The 20,244-nt window shown below is 36.9% G+C and overlaps 1 protein-coding gene across 1 annotated transcript; it reads left to right on the forward strand.

The window, feature by feature from the left end:
- Positions 1-11,988, forward strand: LOC123667096. Its single transcript, XM_045601082.1, has 6 exons — positions 1-89; positions 456-947; positions 4,362-4,473; positions 6,500-6,630; positions 7,639-7,825; positions 11,706-11,988. The coding sequence occupies exons 2-6, from the start codon at positions 456-458 to the stop codon at positions 11,882-11,884; spliced, it is 1,101 nt and encodes a 366-aa protein (XP_045457038.1). The 5' UTR covers positions 1-89; the 3' UTR covers positions 11,885-11,988.
- The last annotated feature ends 8,256 nt before the right edge of the window (positions 11,989-20,244 follow it).

A 20,244-nucleotide genomic window follows, 5' to 3' on the forward strand; every position in this document is an offset into this window, starting at 1 on the left:
TATTAATTAAAACGCCATTTTGTGTTGTTTTCTATATTAACCTCGAGTTTTCTTTAAGGATTTCGTTGTTGTAATTTTTATACGTGAACGTAAGTACACAAAGGATTTATTTTATACGATTTGTAACTGTACTGTCGTGTGAATGCCCTGATTGCTATTTTAACCAGTTTATCGTTGACCTATTGTTTCGTGATCTACTCGTTAAACATATAAAACCAAATAAAAAGTAATATATCTAATCAGTTGATTTTATAAATTAATCACCTAAGATTTATATTCGTTCTCTGTTTTGAAAATGTATTATTAATATTTACGTAATAATATATTTATTGCTTGTGGATTTTTTATTAAATATCTCTAAAATATATGTATTTTGCAAATAACTTATCAATTTCACAAATAAACACTTTATAACCAAAAAATTTTAATAATTTTTTTTTAATTTTCCGTTACAGATGTTTTGCGTTCAGGAGAATAAGTCACCACACTCAGATCCATTTAGAAATTCAGAAAAGGATCCTCTCAACACTCAGTCGGAATCTAGTGACGATGAGCCTAACGCAAAAAGACTAAAATTTACAAGCCCTGACTTAAATCTCAAGCTTTATCAAATCCCAACGTTTAACACACCAAAGTCTCTATCAATATATCCAACAACAGCAAGCAGTACTCTCCCAAAATTCGTAAACAACCCGTTAAATTTAGCTAATCCACTAGCATTCGCTACAAGCAGCTTACAAACTAACAACATAGTAAAGAACCTTCAAAGTCGGTATTCATTACCGGCTAAACTATCCATCACTCCGGTTACGAAGTCTGTGTGTGATGGGGAGATCGTTAGGTATAAGAAAAATGGTGAAATAGCTAAAAAACGAGGCCCTCCGAAGGGTTATAAACGGAAACCCAAGCATTTATCGCAGAATTTTTCCAATGGAGCTCTACTACAGGTGAGATGTTTGATTGATTTATATAATTTTTAAGCTTTTACGGTTACCGTCAACACTTTTTCTAATATGGGAATCAACCCCCACTTGAGGAGGCTTATGTCCAGCAGTGAACTGCAATAGGCTGAACTGACTGGCTGACTGAATGACTGCCTTTTGTAACAACAACACGCCTATAACCTTGTCTAATCATCAGGATCTTTAAAATGACAAATCATAATCAAATATTTGCAATAAAAATTAAATATTAGGCATTATCAAGAGTGACTGTGTTAAAATGACTCATTTTGAGTTTATGTACATTCACTGGCCTCTCAATTTCTATTAAACAGTATTGAGAGTTAATAAAACAAAGTTCCTGTATCTTTTTCAATATTATACTTTTCAATTAATTCTGCTAATACTATATGTTAGCTCTGCCCACGACTTAGTTTGAGTGGAATTTAACAAAAACGTTATTATTCAGTTGGCAGAGTTATAGGATAAATAAATTTCTAAAATAAAACTGAAATGTACCGTGTATACATCCATATGCATTTAGGAAAAATCGGTTATTTTAATATAACAAACAGACACTCCAATTTTATTTATTAGTATAGATAAATGCAAATGTTTGTGAGGAAGGGTGAATTTATTTTTCACACAAAAACTAATAAACAGATATTATTGAAACTCGATACCTGGATAATTGAAGATCTAGAATGACACCTAGGCAGTACACATTTTATCCCTACATTCCCATCAGATTGGAAATTACGCAGGCGAAACCGCGATTACCAGCTAGTACAGTAATTATTTATACAAAGAAGTATGTTGTGAGGCAATCAGGCAGTTATTAAACATTTCACTGATTAAGATCAAATCCTTATCTTTTATAGAAAAGGCCTATTTATTTTTGACTTTGTGGGTACTTGTTTAGGTACAATGAATTAAATCTTTATTAATATTAATTTATATTTGTGTAATAATGAAAATCTGACTATTTTGCCTGTTTTCAAAATTAAATTGACACTGTTATCTCAAACACATCAACCAATCTCCTTCGTGTGTTCTCCACTCTACGTGACATTGGCGGAATCAACCGTGGCCCACTGGCAAACTGAAAGTATTAAACCAATCAATCAAATAATATTAAATAATCATTTCAAAAATTTCAATTAACCGCAGCTTAAGTGACTTAACCCACTTTTGTACTGTCAAAAACGGATGTCTCCTGAAACCCTGTCTCCGGACTTTACTCCACTTTCACCACTTGTCATTAGCAAAATCATCGGCGAAAAGCTGATGGAGCCATTAAATGTCCAATTAAATTGTTAGTTAACTACTAATCAATTATAATAATAATTAAACAAAATGTCAATTAAACATTAATAATGGTAATGCTATAATCGATATTTGATTATTATTGCCATATTAAGCAATTAGAATTAGGTGAATATATTTATTTACATTTATTTAATGTAACTATTATTACAGATATTAATTAGGCAAACTGATAGTTTTTGATAGTTTATATGACGAATTATAGCTGTTAATAGCGGCAGTAAGGTGGAGTTAAACTAACTTTTACTCAATATAATAATAATAATGATTTATTTTCCATCACAGTCATGTTGATACAATGAACCTTATCTTTTTAACCGACTTCCAAAAAAGGAGGAGGTTCTCAATTCGACTGTTTTTTTTTTTTTTTTTTTTTTTATGTTCGACAAATTTTCTTTTAATCGAAAGGTAGTGTGTGCCAATTGGTCCCATTTAAATTTATTTAAGATCTAACAACTACTTTTCGAGCTATATCTAATAATGCGTTTTTACTTGACGCTTTTTTCGTTATACCACATAACTTTCTACTGGACTTTTTTTGTTGGAAAGGAGATATCCCAAGTTTAGTACCACGATAAGGAAACCAGGATCTGATGATGGGATACCAGAGAAATCGAGGGAACTTCTTGAAAATCCGCAATAACTTTTTACTGGGTGTACCGATTTTAATAATTTTTAATTTAATCGAAAGCTGATGTTTGTCATGTGGTCACATATAAATTTTATTGAGATCTGATAACTACTTTTTGAGTAATCTTTGATAACGCGTAGTTACTTGACTATTTTTTCGTCGATCTACGTTGTACTACTCGTAATAGTAATAGTAAGCGATTACCGTAGCTACATGACGTAGCACTACTCGTACGTTGTACTACTCGTCGATGTAATTGAAGTCGGTTTTTTTTCGTTTGCGAGCAAACACAATTATTAATGATATAACTACAACACAAAGTTTGACAACATGATTAGCGCAGAATTGATGCTCAAAAAAAGTATAAAATACCTGTGCTATAAGTCACCAGGTCCCCCTCCAATGCTAAGAATACAGGATCATGTACTCAACTAGTCCAAATGTAGACAAGCCTCGCAGATAATGGTATATATAAACTTGTTATAAACAAATTTATAGTAATTATTATATATTATAAACTAGCTGCGCCATATGATTTCACTCGCGTAATTTCCGATCCCGTTAGAATGTCGGTATAAAATGTCACTTATGTATTATTTTAGATATCCAGCTATCTACGATCTATCAAGTTTCATTAACATCGGTCGAGTAGTTATTGCGTTAAAGAGCAAACTCTCGCTAACCAATATTAGTAGGATTGTTGTGCCATAAACTTTCAAACAAATACGTTTCAGAGCCTGAAGGTAGCTTGAGACTCATACGCATGATATTTTACCACACGCATTATGTTTTTTTTTTTTATTTTAACATCCATAAGCTCTTGAATGCCCATGCCTTTTTTATTTACATTTTGATTTTCAAGCGTTGAAGCGTATTATTTTCAACATTGCATGCTTTAAATTAGGAACTATAGCTTATTTTCTCTAATTCGATGGTGAGTCCAAAACTGACCGTGAGAGATATATATACCTATATATACATATATATTCATATATATTTATGTAGGTTAATAATTAAGATAATTATTTACGACTAGTTTTTTTTTTTTTTTTATGCTACAACGCATTATATGTTTAAAATGACCTAGTAACAACCAACCTTATTTTACTTTGAAGATTTTTTTATTCTACTCCAACTTTATATTTTAATGTTAGAATATAATTCTAAAAATAATTATAATTTGTCAGACATTGATTTTATCTTTATTGTCAATGGCAGTCCATCAGACCAATTCTTGCCCTTCTCTGCTGATCTTCACAAGCCTTTGTCTTTATTTTATAATAAAAGAGTCATATTTAAGCCACCACTATCAGTTTAATGAATCGACCCCCCCTATTTTGAGACATTAAATACAGAAAATGTTACATGAGTTCTCAAACTTACTACTTATTTTTCTGTGTGTACAATATATTGACTATAATTGTTTCTATGTATAGCTATAACCTGAGGTATTACAATTCCAGGCACAAAACACAATCCTAACAAGTTTGCTGGCGGCAACAAATACAACACTGACAACAGTGACGGCCCCACCGACGCCACCTGAACCCGTGCCGGAAATTAAATTACCTCCCGGTAAGAAATAGGATTTGTTGGACTTCCTATTGTACCTCAGAGAGCACTTTAAGCTGTTGATCCTGGTTGTTAATCACATACACCTGATAGCAAACGATGGTGGTTGGTCATAGTAAGGATATGTTGGCCGCCAACCTGGAGTGGAGCAGCATAGTGACTTACGATCCGATCTTTCTTCTACATGGAGAAATAGCCCTATGTCCAGCAGTGAAAGATAATATTTATTAATTCCAATACAAAATGTTCATGGGCTTCGCAACTATCAAACATTTAATTTTCAACTCTTTGATACAGAAAACTTTCCCTTCAAATTATAGAACATGTATAAATGAAGGTTTCGAATCAACAAGATATATCCACAATATTCGGATAATCGCGTATTTTAGATTTTAAAAATGTAGAATAATGTCAGTCGTTAAGCTTTTTGTCAAAAATGTAAGTAAGAGTTAGTTTTTGCTATTAGTTATGGAACCCTCTTCGGGTGAAGGCCTCCTCCAGTGCTACTGGGTACAATATCGACTTAAATGCTCCAAAAAGTTTAGGGTTTGAAGACAAAGACATAAGAAGACTGCGTTATGAAACTAGGCTATATATTATTGACATAAACTTACTGTAATAATTTATTATTACATAAATAAGTGTTTTTTTTATTAATTTCGAAAAAAATTACAAACACGGTTACAGCCATGGATTGTATCTGTTGCGCTGGCGGTTGCAGGTTCGATCCCCGCACATGACAAACATTTGTGTTGGCCATACAGGAGTTTGCCGTGGTCTGGGTGTTTGTGCAGTCCTTGTTGATCTCCCCACCGTGCCTCGGAGAGCATGTTATGCCTTCGGTTCCGGTTGTTATCATGTACATCTGATCGTTACTCATAGTAGGTGATATATCCGTATTGGAGCAGCGTGGTGGATTAAGCTCTGATCCTTCTACATGGGGAAAGACTCCTATTCCCAGTAGTGGGATATTACAGGCTGAAGCGATTACAAATATACATAAATGTGGGTACTTCTCAAAATAAGTATTATGTACAAAATATTAGAAAACTTTTCAAATTCCGACAAAGTACTGTCACAAATACACATATATCGGCCATATAGTTTCCATGATAGAAAGAACTCCAGATCGTTATATAGCTATTATAATAACGCTACGCCTATACCCTTCACCTTTATCTACCAATAAGGGGTAAATAAGGTATTTTGACACCTCCTTGTCACAGTTGGTCACATTTATGAGACCCTCCTGCGGACCGCAGGGCTGGCTTTGTCGCACTAAAGACGCTGCTGCCCGTCTTCGGTCTGTGTATTTCAAAGTCAGTATTTGGATGTTTATCCCACCATCGGTCGGCTTTTTAAGTTCCAAGTTGGTATTGGAACTGTGTTATCCCTTAGTCGCCCCTTACGAAACCCACGGGAAGAGAGGGGGTGGCTGTATTCTAACTACCGTAACTACACAGCAACAACCGTCAAATGTCAGCTTTCAAATATCAGCCGTCAGATTTCGGCTGTCAGATGTCACATTTCAGCTGTCAGCTGACAGTGACTTCCGGCGGCTGGAGTTGACTGACACTCAGAATATCTTGTGCTATGTTGGTAGTACTCAATGCTGTTCAACTACCTTCGTTAGCAATAATACATCTCGCAAAACTATTCAAAACAGCGACGCTTCATCCAACCCTTCCGTTTGCCGCCTATATTGATGTCCACCAACTCTCCTGTGGCACCAATTTACCACTTTGAACACACTTTTCTTCCCATTTACGAAGTTTTATTGGTTTTCGATGATACGTAAGAGTCGATGATATGTGTTTTTTTCAATTAGAACCTATATGAGTAAGGTAGAAAGCTCCTAGAAAGGATCGGAACGATGCTATGGTGCTATGGTGCCAGCTTACCATAAGGTGATATGTTTAATTGGCACCATAGTGGAATAAAAAAAAAGTCGTGGCTTACAACGAACTATGCATATTACTGTCTTTAAGTAATCAATTAACATTTATGCAAAAATTTTTGTTGTTTCCAGGCACAGAATTAGTAGAATTACTCTTAGACCCTGAGGATTGGTTCCCGACGGAGCCCTATAGAATGGTGTTCAGCAGAAAAAAGAATCCAAAATGGAAAAACTTTCCGTACAGATGTGAACACTGCTTCAAGGTATGTTTATTACAGACCTGGAATGTTTTAACCCATCTCAATGTCAATGAACTGTTCCGCTTTATTAGTGGGAGTTTAACATTTTATAACCAAGTTTTATATGTAGACTAGCCCATTGGCACAGTTTATAGTGACCCTGCTTTCTGCTCTGGGGGTTGTGGGTTTGATTCCAACCTCGAGTCTGGGTGTAATATATATATTTATTTATTTGTATGTTTATTGAAAAAAGAAAATTTAGCTATACCAGTCAGCTGTTACCTATAATAACTAAAGCATTAAGTTGCTTACTTTAGAAACAAAAAAATTTATTTATTATTTATCAAAATTTTGTCAAAAAGTTTAAAAAAATTAGTAGATAATGATAATGCAGCACAAGACTAGTGGATGATATGTAATTTGTATATAATGAGTATTTATTTGTAATATAATTTAGTTACGAACCTTGATGATGCCATCTTGTGGTTCAGCCACTGGCTTCTCAGTATGATTTCAATCTTGTGTTGACGCTTCAGAAAGACACACAAAGCACAAATACCCAAACTATGACATGTTATATCTTATAGCTCATAATCGTTTGCGCTCCAGTCAATCATATTGTTGTATTAACCATGGATGCAAAGAAAGGTATTATATGTTTGACGCCTGTGTGTCTGGCATCGTAAAATCAAAATTAAAAACAAGTTTATTCAAATAGTCTTAAAAGCACTTTCGAATTATCATAATACAAATTAAAATTTTAAAAGTGATTATTATATTTAAAACTGAATCTACCACCGATTCGGAATATAGATTCCGCAGAGAAAAATTAGTAAGAAATTCCGCAGAAAATTGAAAAAAAAAATATTATAGAATTTTGAAAATAATATATAAAATGTGTTTTAGTACAAAATTAGTAATATGTCGCATGAAATACAGCATCTCTAAGTTCACACATCTTTATCAACTATGGTTTCGAATAGATGACCGATTTTGATATGATTTAATTTGTTTTCAATTGGCTCTTCCCAGGGCTACCGCGTGGTGTCGACGCTGGTGAGCCACTCGGCGGAGCGCCACGGCTGCCCGCCGCGCTCGCTGGCGCTGGCGTGCCCGTGCTGCCCGCACGTGTCGCTGCGCCGCAAGCAGCACAAGAAGCACCTCGAGGGCCACGAGGGCAAGCGCCGCCGCATCTTCTGCCCCTACTGCCTGCCGCCCGGTGCGTACACCCCCCACACTGCCCCGCTCTACTCACTTGTATCTCCGCTGGCGTGCCCGTGCTGCCCGCACGTGTCGCTGCGCCGCAAGCAGCACAAGAAGCACCTCGAGGGCCACGAGGGCAAGCGCCGCCGCATCTTCTGCCCCTACTGCCTGCCGCCCGGTGCGTACACCCCCCACACTGCCCCGCTCTACTCACTTGTATCTCCGCTGGCGTGCCCGTGCTGCCCGCACGTGTCGCTGCGCCGCAAGCAGCACAAGAAGCACCTCGAGGGCCACGAGGGCAAGCGCCGCCGCATCTTCTGCCCCTACTGCCTGCCGCCCGGTGCGTACACCCCCCACACTGCCCCGCTCTACTCACTTGTATCTCCGCTGGCGTGCCCGTGCTGCCCGCACGTGTCGCTGCGCCGCAAGCAGCACAAGAAGCACCTCGAGGGCCACGAGGGCAAGCGCCGCCGCATCTTCTGCCCCTACTGCCTGCCGCCCGGTGCGTACACCCCCCACACTGCCCCGCTCTACTCACTTGTATCTCCGCTGGCGTGCCCGTGCTGCCCGCACGTGTCGCTGCGCCGCAAGCAGCACAAGAAGCACCTCGAGGGCCACGAGGGCAAGCGCCGCCGCATCTTCTGCCCCTACTGCCTGCCGCCCGGTGCGTACACCCCCCACACTGCCCCGCTCTACTCACTTGTATCTCCGCTGGCGTGCCCGTGCTGCCCGCACGTGTCGCTGCGCCGCAAGCAGCACAAGAAGCACCTCGAGGGCCACGAGGGCAAGCGCCGCCGCATCTTCTGCCCCTACTGCCTGCCGCCCGGTGCGTACACCCCCCACACTGCCCCGCTCTACTCACTTGTATCTCCGCTGGCGTGCCCGTGCTGCCCGCACGTGTCGCTGCGCCGCAAGCAGCACAAGAAGCACCTCGAGGGCCACGAGGGCAAGCGCCGCCGCATCTTCTGCCCCTACTGCCTGCCGCCCGGTGCGTACACCCCCCACACTGCCCCGCTCTACTCACTTGTATCTCCGCTGGCGTGCCCGTGCTGCCCGCACGTGTCGCTGCGCCGCAAGCAGCACAAGAAGCACCTCGAGGGCCACGAGGGCAAGCGCCGCCGCATCTTCTGCCCCTACTGCCTGCCGCCCGGTGCGTACACCCCCCACACTGCCCCGCTCTACTCACTTGTATCTCCGCTGGCGTGCCCGTGCTGCCCGCACGTGTCGCTGCGCCGCAAGCAGCACAAGAAGCACCTCGAGGGCCACGAGGGCAAGCGCCGCCGCATCTTCTGCCCCTACTGCCTGCCGCCCGGTGCGTACACCCCCCACACTGCCCCGCTCTACTCACTTGTATCTCCGCTGGCGTGCCCGTGCTGCCCGCACGTGTCGCTGCGCCGCAAGCAGCACAAGAAGCACCTCGAGGGCCACGAGGGCAAGCGCCGCCGCATCTTCTGCCCCTACTGCCTGCCGCCCGGTGCGTACACCCCCCACACTGCCCCGCTCTACTCACTTGTATCTCCGCTGGCGTGCCCGTGCTGCCCGCACGTGTCGCTGCGCCGCAAGCAGCACAAGAAGCACCTCGAGGGCCACGAGGGCAAGCGCCGCCGCATCTTCTGCCCCTACTGCCTGCCGCCCGGTGCGTACACCCCCCACACTGCCCCGCTCTACTATAGCTTAATTTTTTTACCACGAAGTTGCCACCTTCGCATAAGCTACCCCTGGTACCACTGTCACACTTCGAAACCCCATAGTTATGGAGATATCCATGGTTAAAGTTTTGAGATTAGAAGAATTTCATAGCTTTCACACGTTATTTTCATATTTCACATGCGTTTTTTTTTCACATTTCACACGCTATTTTCACATTTCACACGATTTTTTTACGTTTCATAAGTTATTTTCAAAATAAAAACAATATCGACTCCAAGATCAACAAACGATACAACTTACGTTACTCATGCTCCGTTCCGTAGTTTTCACATGTTATTTTTATATTGCGCACATGATTTTAACATTTCACACGTTAATTTAAAGTTTTCACACGGTTTTTTTAACAAACGATACAACTAATGTTTAACAACTGAGAAATACATGTTTTAATAAGAAATGACAGGCCACTCGTTTTGTATCGTTTCGCTCCAAAACAATGTAAGCATAAATTCATTGTTTTTATTTAAATAACTGTAAAGGCAAAGGTCTAAGACCATACAGCCTTGTTTCATGTTATGTTTTTTACTTAAATATATTTTATTTTTATTTATTTACTGTTATATACGAAAAATACTCAATATTTAAGTTCATTTTATATGACAATAAATAAATAAATAAAAAATATAGTGAAGTGAAAAACATGACATGAATAAAAAAAATTACCATTATCTATCTGACTTCAGAAAGGGGCCGTTTATAGGCATAATTCCATTACAAAAAAAACCCTATCTAATTTAAAAATTATACCGTTTATAGACATAGTTTTGTTACTAAAAAAAATAACCCTAACTTATCTAATTTAAAAATGACACCGTTTATAGACATAGTTTTGTTACTAAAAAAAATTAAAATTACCCTAACCTATCTAATTTAAAAATTACACCGTTCATAGACATAGTTTTGTTACTAAAAAAAAAATAACCCTAACCTATCTAATTTAAAAATTACACCGTTTATAGACAAAAAAAATTTTCTAAAAAAAAATTACTCTAACCTATTTAATTTAAAAATTACACCGTTTATAGACATAGTTTAGTTACTAAAAAAAATAACCCTAACCTATCTAATTTAAAAATTACACCGTTTATCGACGTAATTTTATGAGCAAAAAAAAAAAATAAAACATATTTAATAAAAAAACATAACATAAAATAAATCTTTATGGTCTTAGACCTTTGTCTTTACAGTTATTTAAACAAAAACAATAAATTTATGCTTAAATTGCATTGGAGCGAAACGATAAATGATAAAATAACTCAGTCATTAAACATCAGTTGTATCGTTTGTTAAAAAACCGTCTGAAAACAATAACGTGTGAAATGTTAATATCAAGAGCGAAATGTAAATATAACATCTGAAAGCTACGGAACTAAGCATTGACTAGCCCGTTGGCGCAGTTTGTAGTGACCCTGCTTTCTGCTCCGAGGGTTGTGGGTTCGATTCCCACCCTGGGTCTGGGTGTAATATAAATATTTATTTATATATTTATATATATATTATTTATAACTATGTTTATCGAAAAAAAAAAAAAATGTCGCTATATACCAGTCGGCTGTTACCTATAACACAAGCATTAAGTTGCTTACTTTAGGAACAGACGACCGTGTGTGTATTGTGTAAATATTTATTTATTTATTATTATTTATGGTTACCGCAAGTTGTATCGTTTGTTGATGTTGGAGTCGAGATCGTTTTTACGTACTCCTGTTCGAAAATAAATTATAAAGTTGCGAAACGGCGCATGGGTGGCACTCCCCATAGCGCCAGAGCTAGGGTGAAGTCAGACGCGGAGCTCAAAGGTATTATAACAGCTTTAAATTCTTCCTCTAATCTCAAAACTTTAACCATGGATATCTCCATAACCATGGGGTTTTCAAGTGTGGCAGTGTTACTTTGTATAGCTTCCCCTACACCCTCCGCCCTTAATTCGGTTTTTCCTAGTCTAGAGCTTAGCCGCGTTTTTTTTACATGATGCGAACTATATCCCGCCATCGATCGGCTTTTTAAGTTAAAAGGTGGTAGTGGAACTGTGTTATCTCTTAGTCCCCTCTTACGATACCAACGGAAAGAGAGGGGATGATTATAATTTCTTTACTGCCGTACCACACAGCAGCCTTACATAACTTCATTAATAATTTTTTCTTTCATTTTGGCCAAAATACTGACTCATATATTTAATATTCCAGCTGACCCCTCCGAGCCCTACGTGAAGGAGTCAATAAAGTACCCGTTCGACAAATTCCCGCAGTACTGGTACGCTTCAGAAGAATCTCTGCGTCTCCACAAGAAGAGAAAACACCCCTACGCGGCCTTGTTCAACAACAACTGGTTCTATACTTGGGGCGAGAACGCACCTAACAGCTAATGATATAACATACCACCGGTGATAATGTAGGTATTTTATTTATAAGTATTTTGAGAGATATTTGTGAATTGCGTCACAAGTAGGACGAATAAATCAAGTAATAAGTACAACCAAATGGAAAGAAAGAATTTTATAAGTCAAGTAACACGTGGTCACAAGAACTAGAACTACAAAAAAAGTGACGGAAATGTGACAAGGGGCGCGTTCCACCTATCTCCCACAACGCCAACGTCCACGACCGCTGAAATTATCGTTCCACTAAAACAAAAAACGCCGCGGGCGTTGTGGGCGTATTTTATAAGTGGAACGCTTATTTGGGCGAATTGGGAGCTGTCAGGGGTCAGCTGTGTGCGCGCAATATGGCGGCATGGTGAAAACATGAAGCTGTGGGGGTTATGAGTGAATATTTCGCATGGATTGGAGTTAATCGTTGCGTTTTTGCCGAATCGAATGAGAGAACATTCACAATTTGACATTGATAGTTCGTTTTTTTGAAATTCGCAAAGTTTTGATGAAAGCAAACTTTGACCCACCTTTATTTTGGGGGCGAAGTGGGCGCGATGCTGTCGAACATTGACGTCATCTATGACGTCGAGCATCCGCTCGCGACGACCGTGGTCCTTAGGTGGAGCGATCGAATGGGCACCGCGATCGTTGCGGACGTTTAGTGGAACGCAGCCAAGAGCTTGTCAAAAGAATTCACAAATAAAAATGTGTGACGTAATCCGCAAATATGTCCTCACCTGTACAGATATTCACAATGGCAAAAGATTTAATTAGGCCAGTAGTTTTAACAACGCCTGAATAGTATTAGTATTTGTCGATGTAATTTACGTGTGGTCACACTAGCTGACAGTACTTATGATTAGGTTAAGCGGTGTTACAGTATACTGTCGTATTTTTTTAACAATTGTATATTTTTGTAATGTTTTTTATTTTATTTTATTAATAAGGAATCAATAGGAAATGTGCCTTTACGGTTAAGACTTTTGGACATTCCATAATTTTTTATTATAATTGACATCAGAATATTAGAATAATAAAAAAATAAATAAAAAAAAGTACTTAAAATTACATCTTGATACAGCTGTAGATGACGCGACTAAATATAGCCTATATCACGTGATTTAATACGGCCTTCCGAAGTTGTATTAAAAACTGAATTAAATATTATTATGATATAATGTAGCCTATATCAAATATAATAACGGAAAAGATTCTCTAGACTGGACTTCTTAATAAAGCGTACTCATAAAAGTATCGAAACAAAAGTATCGATACTCCTAGGTATCGAGTACAAACACAAAAGTACTCGATACCCGACTTGCAAAAAAAAAAGATCGTCGCTTCCAATTATCGTATGAATACTGAACAACAGTTCAAATTTCGGGCAACCAAAAAAAAGGCTAGTCTTACCCACTTAAAACTTTCGATACGATACCTTCCAAAAAGTAACGTATGCAAAGTATCGACTACAAACGTATCGGTATCGAATGGAAATGTACTCGACACCACAAAGTATCGATTACTTCTGTCGTGATCCTAGTAGAAACCGGTTTTTGACATCGGAAAGTGTCTCGTGCCGACATATTTGCATTATTGCATAATTTCGTGTTTTAATAAAGATTTTAACTTTCTAATTTTAGAGGTTATTGATATTGTACATTTCACACTAATGGTCTAAGCTCTAAGACTGAAAGTTTATTAATAAAATCATAATACAAGGGCAAAAACTCATATTCAATATTTTGATGTCAATACAACGCACTGTAATGCCAATTTAGACTCCCAGGTTTATGTAATAAGAACTAATTTATAGTGCGTTCAACGAGCCGAGATACCAAATGTAAACAAACCAAATGCGAGGTCATTCAACTATGCAGGGTTTTGTAACCTTTTTATTACTTACACAAATTTTTAAAATGTAAAATATATTTATATTTTGATAATTACTGAATTTAATATAATTAATTAAATATGATTATGTATTTAAGATTTGATACTTCTTAAATAATAATTATCAAAATATAAAAATCACCCCGAGCGCTTTAGGACACGGAATGAAATAAAAATAAATAATTGAAAATCAAAGGGCCATCCGATTGTTTGAAGGCCAGCTAAAATATCGTTCGACCTCACAGAGAGACGTGCAGCAGATAGGAAACAAACAAGATAGAAAGAGATAGACTATATTTTGTTTGTTCCGTCGTCGCTACGAAAAAATGATGGGCTTTGTTTACATTTGGTATCTCTTCTCGTTGAACAGACTTTAGATTATTTTTTTGTAGTGTATATATTACATATAGGTGTATAGCGTGGTCTGCGCGGTATTCAATATCGATTCAAAATTATGACCAATTTTAAATATAAGTCGATTTAAACTAATACTTACTAATCAAAAATCCAAATGTAGTGTATTTTAAGGATTTAAAAATGCGTTTTAATCGTCAACCGTCACATATAAATAAAATATCTCTAAATGTATGTTATGTTTTTAATATTGATATGTTACCAAACCTTTATTGATTTAAGCTTTTAACTATAACAATAATCAACATTTTTATTCAGAAGCTTATCTGTATACCATTCTTGTAAAAAAAACTTAATAGAATTTTTTAAATATTGTTGTTTATATAGATTGGTATCGAAATCAAAATGTAATCGGCTGCAAAAGCACTTTCGAATCGTCATTTTACAAATTAATATTTTTTAATGATTATTATTTTTAAAAGTGGACCTACCACCGATTCGGAATGTAGAATGCAGAGAATAATCGGCAAGAAAATTCGCAGTTACACTTTTGAAAATAATATATATATTGTGTTTTAGTACAAAATTAGTAATATGTCGCATGAAATACAGCATCTCTAAGTCCACACATCTTTATCAACTATGTAATCCTGCACCGAATAATATTGTCTATTAATTTCTTTTGATAAACACTTTAATTTTGAGACAATTGCAAAATTTGCAAAATATATCTATCGGCACGGGTATTGAGCGCTGACAATTCAAATTGACAGTCAATTTTACTACAACACTTTAAGTATATAGATATTTGAAAAGTAATAAATACGTTTACACTCTTTACTATTTTCTGTTCACAATTCTAAAACGGAAAGCGATCACCACTCACCGAGCGTTCAATATCCGCGCCCATAAAGATGACATGGTTACACACTGCGCAGACCACGCTACTATAATATCACGGACAAATGTACAAAGTGACAACCAGTATTTTTATATAAATATTGATGCATTTACTTTTAAACATATAAGAAACAAACTGTCTAGTTTTAATAATTTACGTTTTTACAAAATGAAATCCATAATTATGTATATTTTTGACTTAAATGGAAAAAAATCACGCAATTACATCTGATATCAATAAACGTATTAACGTAATTATCAAAATAAGTTGTTATATTGTTGTCATAAACTTACTGTAACCAAAATAATTCAGTATTATATAAATAAGTATTTTTTTTAATATTAATTTCGAAAGACGATACAATTATACATAAGAGCGGGTACTTTTCAAAGTATTATGTATAAAATATTCGTCAAAAACTTCTAATTTCGACGAAATACTGTCACATATATCGGCCATATATTTTCCATGATAGAAAGAAATCCAGATAATTACGTAGCTATTAGAATAGCGCGACGCTTATATCCCGTCCCCTTACCCTTATAAGGGTATCCATAAATTACGTCACACGAATTTCACGATTTTTGACCCTCTCGTCCTTGTCACAGTTGGTCACATTTATGACACCCCCCTATGTGTGACGACACATATTTTGCAATCTTACACCAAGAAATTATTAAATTAAAACATCAGTTTTAACTTTATTTAAATACTAACTAATTGTATATATTTTGAAATGTGCCATTACAAAATTTTAGACGGCTCCCCACCCCTTGTCACACAATGTTACACTTTGTCGACCCCCATTAAACGTGTTACGTAATTTATCGATATCCCCTAGTACTTAAGCCCTCACCATTGTATCTTGTAAGAAATTTTATTACAGAATGTCACAGTATTTTAGAATTATATTTTCTACGTGTTTTAAATAAATGGCAGCTCTTTACATAAATATTTTGGTAAACTTTTATATATCAGTATATGTCTGAACCACTTACTATTAAGGTATAATATATTTAAATATATTTTTAGAGGCTCATTTTATAGTAAAAATGCTAAACATAAAAATAATAGTGTCGTAAAAATCTAAAACTGCTACAATACTTTTTTTTACGTGGGGAAAATCCATCATGGATACCCTCCAACTGACTAAAAAATCACCACGTGTGAGCAGTCGTTCGCCTGGGTGGGGCGAGATGGGGTCGCGCTAGCATTCGCCACTTCGCCCCGGCAACTGCTATAATACCTAAACTAGATAGTAGAATATTAGTTAAATAAGCACGACATATATGTAAATCAAAATTAACCTTATATATTATACTCAATTACCGATCATATTACATCACATGGTTATATTTAAAGATAACCAGACTTCGCAACGTACCTTTCACTATATACTACCCGACAGACGTTGTCCTGCCCGGAATACAGCTACCAAATATGATTACTGCCATACCGATAGCAGCGCCACCTACCGGGTACAAGTGTGTTTTCAAACAATCCTTGAACCCATAGAAATATACGTACTAAATTTTAACCAAATCGGTTCAGCTGTTTTAGGAGGAGTTCAGTGACAAACATACGCACAGAAGAAATAATAAATATACAACTCAGAGTATAAAATTAAACTACCCATAAATATGCCTTTTATAAGCTCATACTAAAACTACACATACTAAAAACTTCAGTCAAACAGAAACAGTAGTTTAGACTCGAGATGGGTTAGACTCGAGATGGGTTACAACTAAAACTTATTATAATACCCTTCGCTTGTATTTATTCTTTTTTTATTACGTCAATTTAACTATAACCTTTCCCTTACCTTTTTCTTTGTAACGGCGTGTCAAGTTACCCCCCTTAAGTTGTGCGACGAGAGAAATATCTATGTTCACGGTGGGGTTATAATATGGGTAATGTCCATTTTCGAAAAAGCAAAAGTAATAGGAAAAATTCCTCTTCAAAATATATACATGGGCATAATAGGGGGAGGGGGTTTATGGTGGGTAATGTTAATGTTAACCCCCTTTAAGTATTACGTGTGTATGACGGGGGATCAATAGTGCGTAATGTTCACTTTCAAGAAATCAAGTAATGGAGAAAATTTCCCTCCTAATTATTCTTATGCATGATACATTATATAGTATAGCTAGGGAAAGAGAAAGAGGGCGGAGTTCAAAAGTGGGCTCTACCCACTCTAGCAAAATTAAGAATAAGTAGACTGACCCTAGGAGTAATACCTATTCCGATACCTATATACCTAATTATATATACAGGATGTTCGACTCTTAACTGCGTTCCTTCGAATGAGGGGTTCCGTGGGTGTAATATAACACGTTCCAAGTGAAACAAATTCCTAGCACATATTAAAATTGACTTTGTTTAAATAGATGAGTTTCTTTGATAAACTCGTTCCGAATGATACCTTTCGTGACCTAAGAAAATTAGATTCCGTAATGCTTGAAGACAAAAGTCTTCGAGCAATGCGTCCTGCCTGTGTTAACATATGAAGCGGAGACGTGGACACTGACGAAGGGACTGGTCCACAAGCTTAAAGTCGCTCAACGTGCAATGGAACGGGCTATGCTTGGGGTTTCTCTCAAAGATAGGATTGGAAATGATACTATACGCGAGAGAACGAAAGTAACCGATATAGCCCACAGAATTAGCAAGTTGAAGTGGCAGTGGGCTGGTCATCTGTGTTGCAAGATCGATGGCCTTTGGAGCGGACGTGTCCTGGAGTGGAGACTGCGTGTTGGTAAACGCAGTGTGGGACGTCCTCCGGCCCGCTGGACCGACGATCTACGTAAGATTGCCGGCTGGATGGGGATTGCGGAAAACCGGGATGTTTGGCGCACACTTAGGAAGGCCTATATCCAGCAGTGGACTGCAATAGGCTGAACTGACTGACTGACTGACTAAGAAAAATATTATTGGACGGTTATGCAGAAGTTGCCAGAGTAGCTCGTATATGAGGACAAAGTAAAACTTAAAAAAGGGCTAGGGATTATTTTTCTTCTGAAACGTGATCTATAAATACCTACAGAACCCCCCATTTGAAGGAACACAGCTATGAGTCGAACACAGCTTTTTACAATAATATTCTATTCTAATTACATTTTGAACAATTATTTTTTATATATAATTTTATATATAGTGGACTGAAATTTGATTAGTAAATTGATTTTAGTAACAATTTTAGTTTTTACACTTTTTACATGCAATTTATATTTTAATTTATTTTATCGTAATTTAGACGTGAAATAAATGAGACTTTGTAATACTCGTGCTGAAGACGATGTGAAATGAATTTGTAACGATTTTTGTAAATAAACATATTTTTTTTGTACCACTGTGTAGTTTTATTGTTTATCTTATTTTAGGAGGTAATTTGCGAAACTAATCAAGCTACGATTCTGCCTGCTCCGTCGTCTAGCTGTCGCAACCGGTGTAACAGGCCAATAATCATCACATCAGCCTTTCGCAATCCACTACTGGACATAGGCCTCTACAAGTTCATGCCAAAAATGACGTGAACTCATGTGTGTTGCCCATAGTCACCATGCTGGGCAGGCAGGTTGGTGTCCGCAGTGCTGGCTTTGTCGCACCGAAGACGCCGCTGCCCGTCTTCGGACTGTGTATTTCAAAGCCACCGTGTGATGGTTATCCCGCCATCGGTCGGCTTTTTAAGTTCGGGTAGTGGTGGAACTGTGTTATCCCTTAGTCGCCTCTTACGACACCCACGGGAAGAGAGGGGGTGGCTATATTCCTTATGCCGTAACCACACACCATAAATAACAATAATGTCATATTAAAAAACTTTAAAATGTTTCTAAAAATATTTTTCTTTGGTTTTTTGTCATCGATATTTTACTTTGCACCTTAGGCAACGTTCCCATATTAAATAATCCGTTCAAGAGGGAAAGGGGTCTTAGAAAATATCACGCTTGGTCCAGTGACCTAGGACCACCCCAAAAATAAAGATTTTTTATAGTTTTATTAATTGATTTAACCCTAAATTGACTTATCTCCCTTATCCTCGATGCCACGTTGGGCGAGAGAGTAGCCTTAGTTTTTCGTCATGATTCCAATGTTCTCTAGAAAAATCACGATTTTTCGAAATTTATTTAAATATGACCCGCAGCGTCTACTGATTTTTAAATTTACAGGTGAAGATTTTTTTTTAATTTTTACCAAAAATGATTTAACTATGTTTCCGAATTACTATGTGAAAAAAGTGGCGAACTTAACAAATAGTACGGGTGGTCACCGAGGGGGCGGGGAGGATCTTAAAATTGGTCACTTACTATGGGTATGTTCCCTTACATATTTTATTCCATGTTTTAATGTTGACTGCAGAAGGCTGTATAACTTCATTCTTTAAGTCCGTCTTTTGCTCAATATATTTTACATGGTTGTGCAATAATTTTTTTATTTATAAAATATTAAAAAAAAAAATAGAAATATTTTATGGAGTCTAAAACATTTAATGACGTGTTTTAGGATATTAGGTAATAAAAAATCAATAATTAATGCTATTTTTTATTAAAAAAACATCTTATTATTTAACCTAAAAATAAATTATAGTTTTAAGGAAACATCTAGCTTTACAACACTAAAAATATATTAGCTTAATAATAATAATTATGTGGTGTCAAGGAAAAAGGAAGTAAGTCAATTTATATTTAAGTCAATAAATCTTTGATCAATGAGCTCTTGCACCGATTGATTAAAAATATGAATATGTCTCATGACAAAAAGGTGTTAAGTCACTACCTAATATATAGAACATTAAATAAATTACAATTTTGTAACACATCATTTGCTTTCATTATACTTATCTTCTTCTCTTGACACCACAGAATTATCTTATTACAAAGATAATAAAACTTATTGTCATTTTGTAAGTGCAGTACATCTAAATCATAAAATGTCAGTAGACAAAGTAGTGTATTTTCTATAATTATCCAACAAAAACTTAATTGATATCAACATCATTCATAATTACATAGTATAAAACAGTCGCTTCTCGCTGTCTGTATGCTTAGATCGTTAAAACTACGCAACGGATTTTGATATAGTTTTTTTTTAGTAAAAAGAGTGATTCCAGAGGAAGGTTTATATGTATAATACATCCATAATATAGGAATACTGATAGTTTTTGCATTCGTGCGAAGCCGGGGCGGGTTGCTAGTTTATAATAAAGATAATA

This window comes from Melitaea cinxia, chromosome 27, assembly GCF_905220565.1.
Source record: "Melitaea cinxia chromosome 27, ilMelCinx1.1, whole genome shotgun sequence".
In the NCBI taxonomy this organism is placed as follows: Eukaryota; Metazoa; Arthropoda; class Insecta; order Lepidoptera; family Nymphalidae; genus Melitaea; species Melitaea cinxia.

Coding starts and splice junctions, on each gene's coding strand:
- LOC123667096 (XM_045601082.1), top strand. CDS start 456: ATGTTTTGCGTTCAGGAGAATAAGTCACCACACTCAGATCCATTTAGA. Junction 948..4,361: donor CCAATGGAGCTCTACTACAG/GTGAGATGTTTG, acceptor TTACAATTCCAG/GCACAAAACACAATCCTAAC. Junction 4,474..6,499: donor GGAAATTAAATTACCTCCCG/GTAAGAAATAGG, acceptor TGTTGTTTCCAG/GCACAGAATTAGTAGAATTA.